At 45.6% G+C, this 14,550-nt stretch overlaps 1 protein-coding gene across 1 annotated transcript; it reads right to left on the bottom strand.

Annotated features, from left to right (window-relative positions):
- Positions 1-4,609: 4,609 nt before the first annotated feature.
- On the bottom strand, positions 4,610-6,299 carry LOC307025118 (zinc finger BED domain-containing protein 5-like). Its single transcript, XM_079659711.1, has 2 exons — positions 5,715-6,299; positions 4,610-5,476 (listed from the first exon to the last, which is right to left on the bottom strand). Exons 1-2 carry the CDS (start codon positions 5,883-5,885, stop codon positions 5,000-5,002), a joined length of 648 nt encoding a protein of 215 aa, XP_079515837.1. The 5' UTR covers positions 5,886-6,299; the 3' UTR covers positions 4,610-4,999.
- Between the last annotated feature and the right edge of the window lie 8,251 nt (positions 6,300-14,550).

Below are 14,550 nucleotides of genomic sequence, written 5' to 3'. Positions count from 1 at the left end.
AAAGGGAGCCGTAAAACGACCAACAAATAATTAATTTAGAAAAATAAAGTATATACACATTACATCCCTTATTGATGTTGAAAGAAGACCTATTGTTCTTCCGTCTCCAGGAGGCGGCACAGCTTGGCTATGGGCCTATCGATAATGGAGGTTTTCGTCTGGAGCTTCACTGTACGGGTCAGACCTCTTGCATCAGGCTTGGTCTCCAGTACTCTGCCTGATGGCCACGACCCCCGTGGAGCAGTTGGGTCAACTACCAGGACGACATCTCCAACGCTAAAGTTTGTCCTCACTGTGTTCCATTTCTGTCTCTCTTGGAGCACCAGAAGGTATTCCTTTGTCCATCTATGCCAGAACAGATCCGCCATGTACTGGACCTGCTTCCAGCGGCGCCTGGCATAGAGGTCAGATATCTGAAAAGCTCCCGGAGGTAATATAGGTTGAGTTTTTAGCAGGAGGATGTGATTGGGAGTCAGTGGTTCCAGGTCGTGTGGATCGGAGGACACGGTGGAGAGAGGACGGTTATTGAGGATGAACTCTACCTCGCAGAAGATGGTTTGTAGGCCTTCATCGTCGAGGGTTTGCTGATGGAGAGTGGAGGTCAGCACCTGACGGACAGATCTTATGAGTCTTTCCCAGACTCCACCATAATGTGAGGCCGCCGGTGGATTGAAACTCCACTGGATTCCTTCAGTGTGCAAAGCGCCTTGGATTTTCCCTTCGTTTAGTGAACTCTTGGCCTTTTTGAGCTCAGTTTGGGCACCCACCAGGTTTGTACCGTTGTCCGATCTGATATGCTTAACCTGACCGCTCCTGCAAACAAATCTTCTCAGAGCATGAATACATGAGTCTGTGTCTAACAAGTAAGCCACCTCCAGATGTACAGCTCTGCTACTCATGCAGGTAAACAGGGCTCCATACCGTTTAACCATACTCCTTCCTCGCTTCACTTTAAGCGGTCCAAAATAGTCCAATCCGACATTGTTGAAAGGAGGGAGGTCAGGTAGGATTCTTTCTTGCGGCAAATCGGCCATTTTCTGCTCACCTGTCTTGCCTCTCACACGCCGACACGCAACACACTTTGAGACTATTTTCCTTGCTGCTGAGTTTCCCTTAAAAACCTAGTACTTTTTACGGAGCTCTGAAAGCATGTAGTTTCTCCCGCTGTGTCCAGAGCGTTCATGGATGTGTCGTAGTAGGAGATCTGAAGTGTGAGCATCTTTGGGCAGAATATAAGGGTGCTTGGTCTCATCAGGCATTGCAGATCTGTGTAGGCGACCGCCTACTCTCATGATGCCATCATCCAGTATAGGATCGAGCCTACAGATCTTACTGCTCCTCTGCACTCTAAATGGAGTGGTTTCCAGCGCTGCCATTTCCACTGGGAAGGATTGCTTTTGAACATAGGTGATGACTGACCTCTCTGCCTGTGAGAGGTCTTCCACTGTGAGGAGCTGTCCACCAAGTGTGGTCCTGAAAGCTGAATGAATTTTCCACAGGCCAACTTTCCTTTGGCTTCCATAGGAACTCTGGGGCATGTATCCACCTTTTTCGCTGCATGAATTTGACTGCACTCATTCCTCTCGAGGCGTCATCAGCAGGATTGTCCTTGCTGCTTACATATCTCCATTGAGACCGTTCCCTATTGTCACGAATCAGTGACACTCTGTTGGCAACATAGGTCTTAAACCTAGTGTAGTCATTACCAATGTACTTGAGTACTGTTTGGCTATTCGTCCAGAAGACTGAGGGATTTAAGTCCATGTGTAGTTCTTTCCTCAGCATTTTGTCCACCTTCACCAACAGTGTTGCTGCTGCCAACTCCAGTCGTGGTAATGCGATGTGCTTTAAAGGAAGGACTCTGGATTTTCCTAGGACAAAGGCAACATGAATAAGTCCTGTTTCTCACTTGAGGCCAGGAAAAGGCTAGTCACTGTGACCTTTTTACCTGTGCTGGACTATGGTGATCTGCTGTATATGAATGCACCTGCCAACTACCTGAGCAAACTAGATGCTGCGTATCAAAGTGCTCTGAGATTTGTCACACATTGTAAAGCACTTACTCATCACTGTACACTGTATACCAAGGCAGGTTTACCATCACTCACTGTACGGAGGCTCAGTCACTGGTACACTTTTATCTATAAAGCTATGTTGGGCAAACTCCCGTATTATATCTGTTCATTGATAAAGCAGAAAGTTGCAAGCAGCTATTGTCTGCGATCGCAGGATATAGTCTTGTTAGATGTGCCAAGAGTAAGGACTGTCTTAGGTAAGACAGCTTTTATGTGCGCAGCTCCACTTGCTTGGAACAGTCTACAGGCAAAATTGAAATTGAGCATTTTTATTTCTCTGAATGTATTTAAGGCACGTCTAAATGAAATGCTTTCTGACACTCTGGGTATTTGTAAATGTTGAATATGTAAATATGATATCCTCTGTTGTTTGTTTGTATGTTGTTTTTATGTTTCATGTGGAACTAAATGATGCAGGTCTCCCTTGTAAATGAGATCGATGATCTCAAGGGACCAATCTTTCTAAATAAAGGTTTGAAATGAAATGAAATGAACAACATCCTGAATGTTAACCTGCCTAATGTAGCTTACTGAGCCATAGCCATTCTCACTGGCGTCTGAGAAATGATGCAGCTGTGCAAACTTTTGTGTTCCATAGCTCTTTGGCTTCAGACAGTGAGGCACTTGGAAGTGTTTTATCCTCTCCAGACTTGCTATCCATTCGATCCATTTATCTGATATAATCTGGGGCAAAGGTTCGTCCCACCCGAAGCCTCTCTGGCAGAGCTCTTGTAGCAACTGCTTGGCTGGGAGAATCAGAAGAGCCAGAAAGCCGAGTGGTTCAAAGATTGAACTTACAACTGAAAGTATTCCTCTTCGTGTATGTGGCTTCTGGTTGAGATGGATGTTAAACTGGAAATTGTCAGAGTCCACACCCGACTGCAAACCCAATATTCTTTCAATGGGGAGACTGTCTTTGTCGAGATCCAAAGTCCTAACATCCTTTGCCCTTTGCTCTGTGGGGATGGAGGCCAGAACGGCTCTGCTGTTGCCAACCCACTGGGGCAGCTGAAACCCGCCTCTTCTGCATAATGCAGTGAGGTCCTTTACTAGCTGGATGGCTTCCGTTTCTTTTGCGACTGACTTTACACAGTCGTCAACATAAAAAGTTGCTTCGGACAGTTTCAGCTACTTGAGGTGGGAACCCATGTTCATATTCTTCAGCCATTTTTTGTAGCGCAAAAATTGCACAGCTTGGGGAGGACACAGCACCAAAAATGTGCACCAGCATGCGGTATTCTTTTGGGGGCCTACTGGTATCATCTTGTGGCCACCACAGGAACCGCAAGTAGTCCACATGAGATTTATCCATTCTGACCTGATGGAACATTGATTTTATGTCGGCCATAAATCCAATTGGCTCTTTGCGAAATCTCACAATGATTCCCACAAGAGAATTATTCAGATCAGGTCCCTGCAGTAGCTCTGTGTTCAGGGACATGCCTTGGTAAGAGGCTGCACAGTCAAAAAACACTAAGCTTTTTCTTTTTGGGATGGTACACCCCATGGTGTGGTATGTACCATTTGTGTCCGGGTGACTGTCAGATCTCCCTGTGGGACCTCCTCTGCGTAGTTGTTCTCCAAGATGTCGTTGAGGAATGAAACGTATTCCTGCTTGTAGTGCTGGTCCCTTTTCATCTTCATTTTTAAGCCCTGCAGGCGCTGTTCTGCAATTTGGCGGTTGTTAGGCATGCTGACATTGGCTTTCCTGAAAGGCAACTTTAGACTGTAGTGTCCGTTTTGCAGGGTAGCCTCACTGGCTACTTTCAAAAACATTTTGTCCTCAACTGACATCTCTGGTTTTTCCTCAGATGACACTTTGTTGAAGTCCTGGTTGTACTGTGACATTAGAAGCTCTTCCAAACTTGTGGCTGATATCCTATTAACAGTCACCGTACTGCCCTCACCGCCATTTCTGAGTGGCCCATTTACAACCCACCCCAATAGAGTTTTTACTGCGTAGGGGCCCTCACCTTGGCTATTGATAACCTCCCATGGCTCTAACAGCTTTGGAGCATTCGTGCCAACTAATAATTCCACTTTAGCACTGATACTGGGAAGTTTGACTTTATTCAGGTACGCCCACTGCGTTAAGTCATTCTGGTTGGGAATGCTACTGGAGGTGACTGGCATTTCTCTCTGGGTGAAAACGTGAGGAAGAGGTAAGAAGTTGTCGCTGTCCAGTGCTGAAACTTCAATTCCAGGTATGACATGAGATGGCACCAGTTTTTTGTGATTCATTGTGCTTAACAGAATGTGTTTTTCTGCCTTTCAGGTTGAGTTTAGACATCAGCGCTTCGGAGCAGAAGGTAGCGGTGGAACCAGGGTCCAGGAGGGCATAGACTTGAAAGACTTGACTGCCTTTTGCTGCCTTAACTTGCACTGGGACAATGGACAGCACATTCTTTTGTTCTCCGGCCCCTATGTGGCCACATAACTCTGCTGTGGTTCTGTCTGCTACACCAGAGGGCCTTTCAGTCTGTTTAGTCCAGGGGTTCTCAACCTTTTTTGGGCCAGCGCCCCTCTGTCCATTATCCAGGTCTCTTACCGCCCCCCATCAAAATAAGTAGACTTATTTTCTTCCCTGAATATTAATGTTGACTAAAATTCTGTGTTATATCATTTAAAAAGAATGTCACTGAATGCCAAATAATAGATTTGATTTAACTGGGCAGTTGGAATATCATTATCATTAGTTTACCAGAGAGCAGAAAAGCCATGTGAATGTGAATTAAAATGATATTTATGAGTGTTAAACAAACTCAGACAAGGGCAGAGAATACAAACAGACTGCTACGGAACAGCAGCAATTTCACACATGTCCAGTGCAGAACAAACAGTAGGCTACAAAACTGTACATTAGGCCTACAGAACTAACAGGTCGGAAAGGTGTTGCATTTCGCCGAATTGCGGGGGGGGGAAGGTTAGTGTGAGCCCTGCGCTTGGTGGTTCTCCGCCAGTTTCTTCACTGCGGGTTGCAGAGAACTTAGTTTCAGTCGCAGTGCACCTGAGGTCGTCAAGTTCAAGCGATTGCGGTACTTGGACTGCATGTGGAGGACCTGGCTGAATCCCTGCTCCACGAGGTATGTGGTTGGGAAAGCCAGAAGAAGCAGCCTCGCTTTCTCCCAGAGAGCCGGGTAACGCTGAGAGTATTTGACCCACAAGTTGCCCCAGCCAGAGGTGCGGAAAATAGCCTGGGCCTCATCGTCACTCTGGATGTCGATGAGATGCTCCTGTATTGCTGGCTCGCATTCCGCCACGTCCGCCTGAAAGGGCTGCACCACCCAGGTGGGAACATCGAGGTCCAAAAGATCTCTGAAGTGGATCTTCAAATCGGCATTCACCATCCTCAGGTGGTCTGTGTAAATGAGAAGGCGCTCATCGGTAAGAGCCTCAGACACCTGCAATGAGTATAACCAGGAAATTGTTATCGGTGCAGAATGTTACCATCTGATTTTAAACTGGTTATTTTATTGCTAATTAGTTTACTAATTGATGTTTCTTTATTCTCATAATACATTCAGAACATAAGTTATTTATACTAACCAGGAACACAAATATAGTGTTGCATAGAGTAGCCTACATTTATTACATGTATTATTTATTATTATCATTATTTAGTAGCCTAGGCTAGATCACCTTGGTCAACAGCGGGAAATGAGCAAACTGCCTCCTGCCTATGCTCCGGTATAGATCCAGCCTGGAGGTGAGACTGTGGATGACCGCCTTGCTCTGGATCAGAGTAACTCCTTTTCCTTGGAGCTTCAGCGTTACTTCATTCATTTTGCCAAAGAAGTCTGTGAGGTACATGATGTCGCAGCGGCTGGATGACACCTGTTCCCCGAGAGCTGCATCCACCTCCTCCAGGAACTCCACGATGCTGTCAAACAGCTCACAAAAACGAGCAAGGCAGTTTCCTTTTGAGAGCCAGCGGACATCAGTGTGGAGAAGAAGACGCTCAAAGGTCTCATCATTTTCCTGACACAGCTGTCGGAACAATCTGTTATTCAGGGCGTGGGCTTTTATTTTGTTTATTGCCTTTACTGCAACATTGAGAGACTTGTGGAGAGGTGGACTTTTAGATTTGGCCACAAGTAGTGTCACGATAACGCTAGAGGGCTAGCTGGTGACATGACAAGACATCGTGCCGGGAGCGGACCGGAAGTCGTTGTAATTTTGAACAAACAGCTCTGTGTGGAGCAGCCTGGCTAGCCAGCTCTTCCATGTCGTAGCAGACTGTTACGTCCCAACTAGGGGAAGAGGAATGCAACACACACCAGTATGGAATTGGTATTAATTATAAGTGTTTATTTAAAACAGCTGTGAACAAAATGGCAGGCAAGCAGCCTGAAACAAACAAAGGCGCCAAAAGGGCACAGGTTGACAAATAACCAACTAAAGGAGGACTCAAAAAGGGAGTCTTAAGACATACAGGGAAAATACATACTAATATACTAAATAAGGAACGAAACAAAACCTCACTCTAAAAGTGGTACAACTAACACAAATAATCTATACAGAAACACAGCTAAACTACAGGCAACAGTCACAAATCCTAACTATACTCTAAACACTAACTAAGCTACTCTACACTCTAACTAATCACACAAGTTTTAACCCCAGAACAAAGAGCAAGTAGCGAGAGGCATCTGTCCACCTACAGAGCCTCCAGAATGAGGATTGTCCCCAAGCTTTGTAGTCATCTCCAGCAGGTGTGCGCCGGCTGTGCGCTGCGATTGGAGTGCGTCGGGCCCGGCGTGCTCCAATCGCAATCTTCAGGAGGCGGACCAGGAGATGGGAGCCAATACCGGGAGGGCAACCGCACAGCTCATTTACATAGAACACACAGCTGAAAACACTCAAACGATCAGGAAGGCAGCAGCCGTAACACTCCCCCCCTTAAGACACAAACCCACAGGTTTTGTGAACCTAAGCACTCTAACGAAATTCCTAATAACACACATTCATCACAAACTCAACCTGACACACTAACATCACAAACTCAACCTGGACAAGCATCGGCCAACACATTCTCTGAACCCTTTAATGACGGGTGTCTACTGCTGTAGTCCCGCACAGTCCGAGCCCATTGCATGAGCCGCTGGTTGTGCTTGGACACGCTGGGGCAGAATATGAATGGATCGTAACAGGTACACATCACAAGTGGCCAAAGGCTGGGTCCAACATCAATCTTAGCATGTTGTAGAGCCAACACTAACACTAAGATCCGATACACAAGCTGACGCTCTCGGGTTACCGGGAGTGTCGAGAAGTCTAGAGGCTTGTCTGAGCCGGCGTGTTGCGCCAGTCTCGCGACATCCTCGCGAGGAGGAGGGGGAGCCACAATTTCTGGCTTCTCCTCGGACACAGCTTCCTCTGAAGGCACAGGCACAATCACAGGATCAGCTAATGAAACATCAGGGTCACATTTACTTGCCTGTGCGCGTGCGCGTGTAGCCAGGCCAATGCCTTTAGGCGGGGATATATTCTGCCGCTGTTCCTTGCGTTTCAGAGCTGCGCAATTGGCGATGACATGTCCAGGTTTATGACAGTAAAAACACTCCCTCTCTTCTCTGTTCACGTTACACACATTTGCTGGCTGAGTAAATGGTGCGGCTGACACACGGCGGGATCTCTCCGTAGAGACAGGGGAAAACACAGTTTTATGCATCAGCACATACTCATCAGCTAACACAGCGGCAGCAGAGAGAGAGTTTACCCTTTGTTTGTTCACGTACTCCGCAATGCGATCAGGCAAACACTTCTTAAACTCCTCCAACATGATCAATTCTCTCAGAGAAGAATAATCCGTAGCATTACATGAAGCAATCCACTTAGCAAAACACATTCCCTTTTTCCTAGCGAACTCTACGTGCGTTTGATCAGGACTCTTCCTATCGTGTCTAAACTTTTGCCGGTAAGCTTCAGGAACTAACTCATACGCTCCGAGGATGGCACCTTTTACTGAGTCATACTGCAGGCTGTCCTCTAACGTGAGAGCCACAACTGCTTCCCGAGCTTTTCCATGTAATTTGCACGTTACCATCAGAGCCCAAACTTCAACCGGCCACCGCAATGCTGTAGCAATGCTCTCGAATGCGCCAAAATAGGCATCCACCTCAGTCTCACAGAATGTTGGCACTAGCGAAATATGGTTACTCACGTCAAAGGCAGGTGGAGGAGGTGGAGATGACAAGTTTCTTCCGGCAGAGTCAAAAGCACCGGATGCGCGCAGTTGGGAGTCTAGCTCCAGCTGACGAATCCGTATCTGGACTTCCTTATCTGCCTCGATTTTCTTTAGCTCCAACTGAAACTGCCTGTCTTGCTCCCTGTCTTTTGCCTCCAACTGAAGTCGGGCGAGGCGGACTTTAAGTGTATTCCCTTCCCGGGAATCTGTACTACCAACCGGAGAGGGTGGACATTTACGAGGCGGCCTGAGCAGTGCTTCACACGGCTCGCCCCCCTCGCTGCCACTACCCTCTGGTTTAGCACGGTCATTTGGCACAGTGAGCTCAGCTTGTGCAGGCCGCATCAGAAAACCCCTTTCCACCAACTCATCCACCACCAGAGCCTTTAACTCTTTTTTTAACAATTGTTTTGCCACTGGGAGACCGAAATGTTGCGCTATCTCATATAAGTCGTTTCTACGACACTGAACTAACTGCTCATGAGAAGGACAGACCAAAAACGACTCCAAATCAAAAGTTGCCATACTCAGCTAAAACTGCAATCAAACCTTACCAAATTGTTTTTAGCTATACACAACCACTTATAACCCCAGGAAAGTAGTTAATATCCCGGACGAGCCCCCCCATGCATGTTACGTCCCAACTAGGGGAAGAGGAATGCAACACACACCAGTATGGAATTGGTATTAATTATAAGTGTTTATTTAAAACAGCTGTGAACAAAATGGCAGGCAAGCAGCCTGAAACAAACAAAGACGCCAAAAGGGCACAGGTTGACAAATAACCAACTAAAGGAGGACTCAAAAAGGGAGTCTTAAGACATACAGGGAAAATACATACTAATATACTAAATAAGGAACGAAACAAAACCTCACTCTAAAAGTGGTACAACTAACACAAATAATCTATACAGAAACACAGCTAAACTACAGGCAACAGTCACAAATCCTAACTATACTCTAAACACTAACTAAGCTACTCTACACTCTAACTAATCACACAAGTTTTAACCCCAGAACAAAGAGCAAGTAGCGAGAGGCATCTGTCCACCTACAGAGCCTCCAGAATGAGGATTGTCCCCAAGCTTTGTAGTCATCTCCAGCAGGTGTGCGCCGGCTGTGCGCTGCGATTGGAGTGCGTCGGGCCCGGCGTGCTCCAATCGCAATCTTCAGGAGGCGGACCAGGAGATGGGAGCCAATACCGGGAGGGCAACCGCACAGCTCATTTACATAGAACACACAGCTGAAAACACTCAAACGATCAGGAAGGCAGCAGCCGTAACACAGACATAGAAACGGGTATTATTTTCATAAACTGACCACTTAGTTCGAATCTGTTAGTGGAATTTGTCATATCAAAACATATCAAAATTTAACAAAGTGACACAGATTATTAACAGTCGCGATCCCAAAATTACAACGACTTCCGGTCCGCTCCCGGCTGCTTTTTGTAGGGTACGTTCGTAAATGCGCTCAGAGCGCTCCGAGCGTCCCCGTTCCACAGTCCAGAGCGCTGCGCTCTGAGCGCTCACAGCTGGGTGCTCTGGCGGAACAGACGGGTTGTCCGAGCGGACTGACCGTTCGTGCATTTACGAACGTACCCGTAATAACACTGCTGACAGCTGACCAATCGCAAGCAGAGTTGTGGTTTCCTATAGCAACAAAAGATGCTGACAGCTGCTTTTTGTACAGGAAAAGACGCTGTGGGTGGCCAGCGTTTTTCATGACAAAAAGACATTATTCGTGAACGCCCCCCAAGAACACCTCAACGCCCCCCTTTCAAAAATATTGCTTCCAGCGCCCCCCGACGTTCTCTGAACGCCCCCTGGGGGGCGGTACCGCCCCCGTTGAGAACCAGTGTCGGACCATCTTTAACATAGATGTGCAGGGCACTTGGGTGGGCGTTGTTTACAGTCTCTACTAATGTGGCCTGTGGAGAGACAGCCAAAGCATATGCCCTTGATCTTTACAAAGTTCAGCTTGTTCCTATGTGTTTCTTCCAATAATTGTTTGCACAGTTCCAATGTGTGCTTGCACCTACAGAAGGGACAGGAGGGTCCAGGCTGTTTTTCTTTTGGGGAAATAGTGACACCTGTGGCAAAACTGCTGTCATACGCCTTTGAGTTCTGCAACTTAACAGGAAATCTAGTCTTTACAGCCACCTTTCCTTTGGCAGCTGACTGGTCTTGAAGGTCACCACAAACTGGGTCTGCTGCTATGCGAGCTTGCCTTTCAATGAAATAGACAAGGTCTAAAATCCTTACTCTACGACTGCGCTCCTCTTGCAGTGCGTAAACTTTGCTGCGCCATCTCTCCCTGAGCTTGTATGGTAGCTTAAGCACAATCCTTCTCATGTTGGACACTGTGTCCATTTCCTCCATAGCGTTACAGCAACTCCTTAGAAACATGGCGTAATCCTGCAGGGACCTTGAATCTTCAGATTTAACTAGGGGCCAGGATAGAGCTTTTTCCGGGTAAGCACAAGAGAGTTTGTATTCGTTCCCAAAGTTTTCCTTCAGTAAACGTTTTGCTTTCTGAAAGCCTCTGTCTGGAGACATGTATTCACAGCTTTTGACTAGCCGCTGAGCTTGGCCTCTGGTAAACTGTATAAGGAACTGCAACCTGTCTCTGTTGTTGTCTGTTTTGTTTTCAATACAATGTTCAAAGGAATGAATAAAGGACTTATACTCCATGATGTGTCCATCAAAGAATTTCCTTGTGGCAGCGTCGAGAGAAGTTGTTGTTTCACAAGTATCCTCGTCAAGCTGCTTTGATTTTCCAGTATTTGAATCATGTGGTCATTCTTTGCTGTGCTGGGCGTAGGGGGGCTTTCTCCTTGTGGCAGAGTTGGCTGTGTGTTTTGGGGTATGACAGGTGGAATATTGTGCACTGAGGTTGGTTGTGGCTGATGCTGATCATTAATGCTGTCTTCATGATGAATATCAGGCAAACTGTGTGCGTTATCTTCACGGACATTAAAAAAGAAAAAGGGAAAGTGAAGTGGGGCGCCTGCTTTGCTCCTAACAACTGGAGCACCTCTGTCATAAGGATCAACTGAAATATCTGGCTTTGCATCCATCAGTGTGGTAGCAGCTGCTTCAGCCTGTACAGGGCTAAGCCTAGCTAATTCATTGATAATTAATGTTGGCTGTTGGCTGCTATTTCTGTGTGTAATTCTAGTGTTTCGCTTCTTTTTTGTAATATTTGTTCCTGTTATTCAATGGCATGTTTTTCTTGTAACATAGAAGCTTTGGCCAATAAGGCTGCTCTCTCTGCCTCAGCATTGATGCGTAGTGAGGAGGAGGAAGAGTGGCTGGATGTTATGGACCTCGTTGAGTGTGTCTCCACCTTGCTCAGACCGCCGCCTTCATTTGCATATGCACCTTCTTCAGCTGGCAGACCTTCCACTTGAGTCAAGTTGAGTGAATCAGCATTTTCTATGTCAGTTATCCATTTTGTAACTTTGGCAAGGAATGAGATTATGTGCGTACATCTCGGCTGATACCATCTCTCATCGTCCTCTTTTCTTGCGCTCTCATCCAACATTTGCGCATATGAGACATGCAAGGCTTTAAAATCAACCGAAAGTTCATTAAACTTCAACATATTCCCTTTGACTTCATCCAGATATTCCTTATCGGTCATTAGGTTGTTCACAATGTTCATTCTCCGTGTTTTTCCTGATCTCGATGAGCGCAGCTGCGCCACAGCCTCATCCAAGTCTGTGGTGATTCCGCCTCATCAGAACTCGCCATTTTAATCCACTATAAACTTCCAAAAAGTCTTCAAAAAGGTTTAGAAACAGTTCTTGTTATTTCCGTTATCCTTGTATTTTCAAAACTTAACTCAGGTTACTTCATAAGTTCATTCATAAGAGGCTGTATTTCACCGCTCTCTTTTTCTTCGTCACAGAAAAGTTGACATAAAATGTTCACTGTCCATAAACACATATCAGCGGTGAAAACTATTTTTAAACACTTCAGGTATTTCTTCCAAACGAATAATCCTTCAGTGATGTTTGATCTGAAAGCGCATACCTCCTCCGAAGTGTCTCTTTGTTTGGTCCGCCACGCGTCGGGCCGGCGTTTCCTTTGTCTTAGATTCCTACGATCCCTTTGATCCTCCAATAGTCCTCGTGTTTCCAATCACAGCCACGTCATTGACTAATTGTAGTGGCCAAAATCCCAACAGGTTTGTCTTGTAACCTTCACCTCAAACGTTTTTGTTCTTGGCCACATGTAGCTTGGGCCTCGGAAGCAGTGTCAGACTCGCAGTACACAATCCACTGGACGTTTCGGTTGCTTTTCAAGGTTTATTTCCAGTAAAACATAAACAAAATACGAAAACAATATTTAACATAAACTTAAACAGCAGATCCTAATAATCGGTATTTGACTAAGCATAAGGTTGCGTCTGCGTGTCAATGACGGTATTGCTGCTGCCTGCTGCTCTCCCGTCACACACCGCACCTCCAATTTAAAGCCTTAGCCCCGCCCCCTTCACCTGAGCAAAGCACACCTCTTACTGAAAAAGAAAAATGCATTAATAAAGGTTCCAAATAAATCAAAACAAAATAAACTTAAATGCGGCTCCTACAGATATAGTTGAGATTAATTATTTGCGTTTCCTCGTGGTAGGGGCACGGCCAAGCTTTGCTTACACACAGATCCTAAATAGTGGCAGCATCAAGTTTCACAATTGATTTTTCTCACAAATTGCAGATATATATCAACACATCCTACAGAGGTCACACACGCTCATACATGAGTAACAAGTATGTCTGTGTTGATGAGTAGGGTGAGTGAAAACGCCAGAGGGGAAGTGATGTCATGAATCAAATCTGATCAAACAGCTCCAGGTCTGAACTACAAGAATACAGATTAGTTGTGTCCGTTTGCTCTCAGTGGGTGTTGGATTACACCATGATTGTGTTCACTATTTGGGTAATTTCACAGTTTATCAGTAGTTTCTGTACTGTTATGCTATGCACTAAATATAAAGGAGATATTCATTACATATGTCAGAGCGAGGTGGTCAGTTTACTCAAGGATGGAAAGGACGCCTCTAAGGGAACACTGTCTGAATCACTACTCTTCCACTACAGGTGGTTTTGTTATCCGAGATATAAAGTACAGACTCCTACCATTCCCTAAACGCTGATCAAGTCAGACTCTCTTCCTATTCTTATTGTGTCGCCCTGCTGCTCTTTTCCAAAGACTCACACCCTGTTTCATTAAATATGCCCAAGATTGGTCCTGTGATATTCTGCCTTCCTCTGTCTCTAAACCCGAGAGACACACAGAATATACGAACAGTAATGAAATCAGAATTGAAATACTTTCCACAGATGCTACGGTAAAATCAACGGTGAAGAATAACTGTGGAACCTGTGGAAATTGAACACACCCTGTGATTCATGGGAGGGCTCTCAGGAAGCCCTGGTGCTGGATAAAGATCGCCGGGAAGTTGAGGAATGTTTGCTTCTGCAATTGTGAATTATATGCACAAAACGTCCTTTACTTTGACGCACCAAAGTACCAAACGTTCTCTTTATTCCTTGTATCTAGACCCCCTAACGTCCTGCAAATATTATGTGCACAGATCAATGTTTCTCTATGTGTTGTCACATGGTGGAAGGTTTAGTTAAGGTCCTAAAGGTACTAATGAACCCAGAGCTGAATGTGAGGAAGGGTTGTGCAAATACTTCCTGTTTACTCTTCAACCCTGTCAGTTGTGTAAATGCATAAATACATTTCCTTTGATAATAACTTTGTTTGAATGCATAGTGATATAAACAATTCTAAATCAACTTTGTTTGACCCTTTACAGAGAGGTTTCATTCTCATTTTCAGGTTCATATTTGTATTTAGTGTCTCTACTGTGACATGTCATATGCTTTAATGTTCAAAAAGCTCTTTATTTTTCTCATACTGCCTGTGCTGCAGCACCTCTGTTCACCCTCTGTCTGAAACCAGAGCCCAGTCTGCTCTGATTGGTGTGCTGGCCGGCTCTGTTGTGATTGATCAACCGCTTAGAGATGTCCCGCCCCTTAGCCTATCACGTACAATGTGTTGGAGCGCTAGCCAATAGGAGCAAGAGTGTTACATAGTGATGTAATTATGTTACAGAAGTAAACAAAGGTGTCCAATGGAGGCGTTTCAGGCAGGGGGCAGTGTGTGGGAGAGAAACTCCTTCTGGAGGGAACACAGGGATTTTAGCCTTTGCAGACCATTTACATGCACACAAACTTATATAACTCACTAAAGGGAAAACCAAAAAAGGAAAATA

This window comes from Notothenia rossii (genome assembly GCF_949606895.1).
Source record: "Notothenia rossii genome assembly, chromosome: 1".
In the NCBI taxonomy this organism is placed as follows: domain Eukaryota; kingdom Metazoa; phylum Chordata; class Actinopteri; order Perciformes; family Nototheniidae; genus Notothenia; species Notothenia rossii.
The sequence above is the reverse complement of the archived record's forward strand: the minus strand, read 5'-3'. Positions and strand labels throughout refer to the sequence as shown.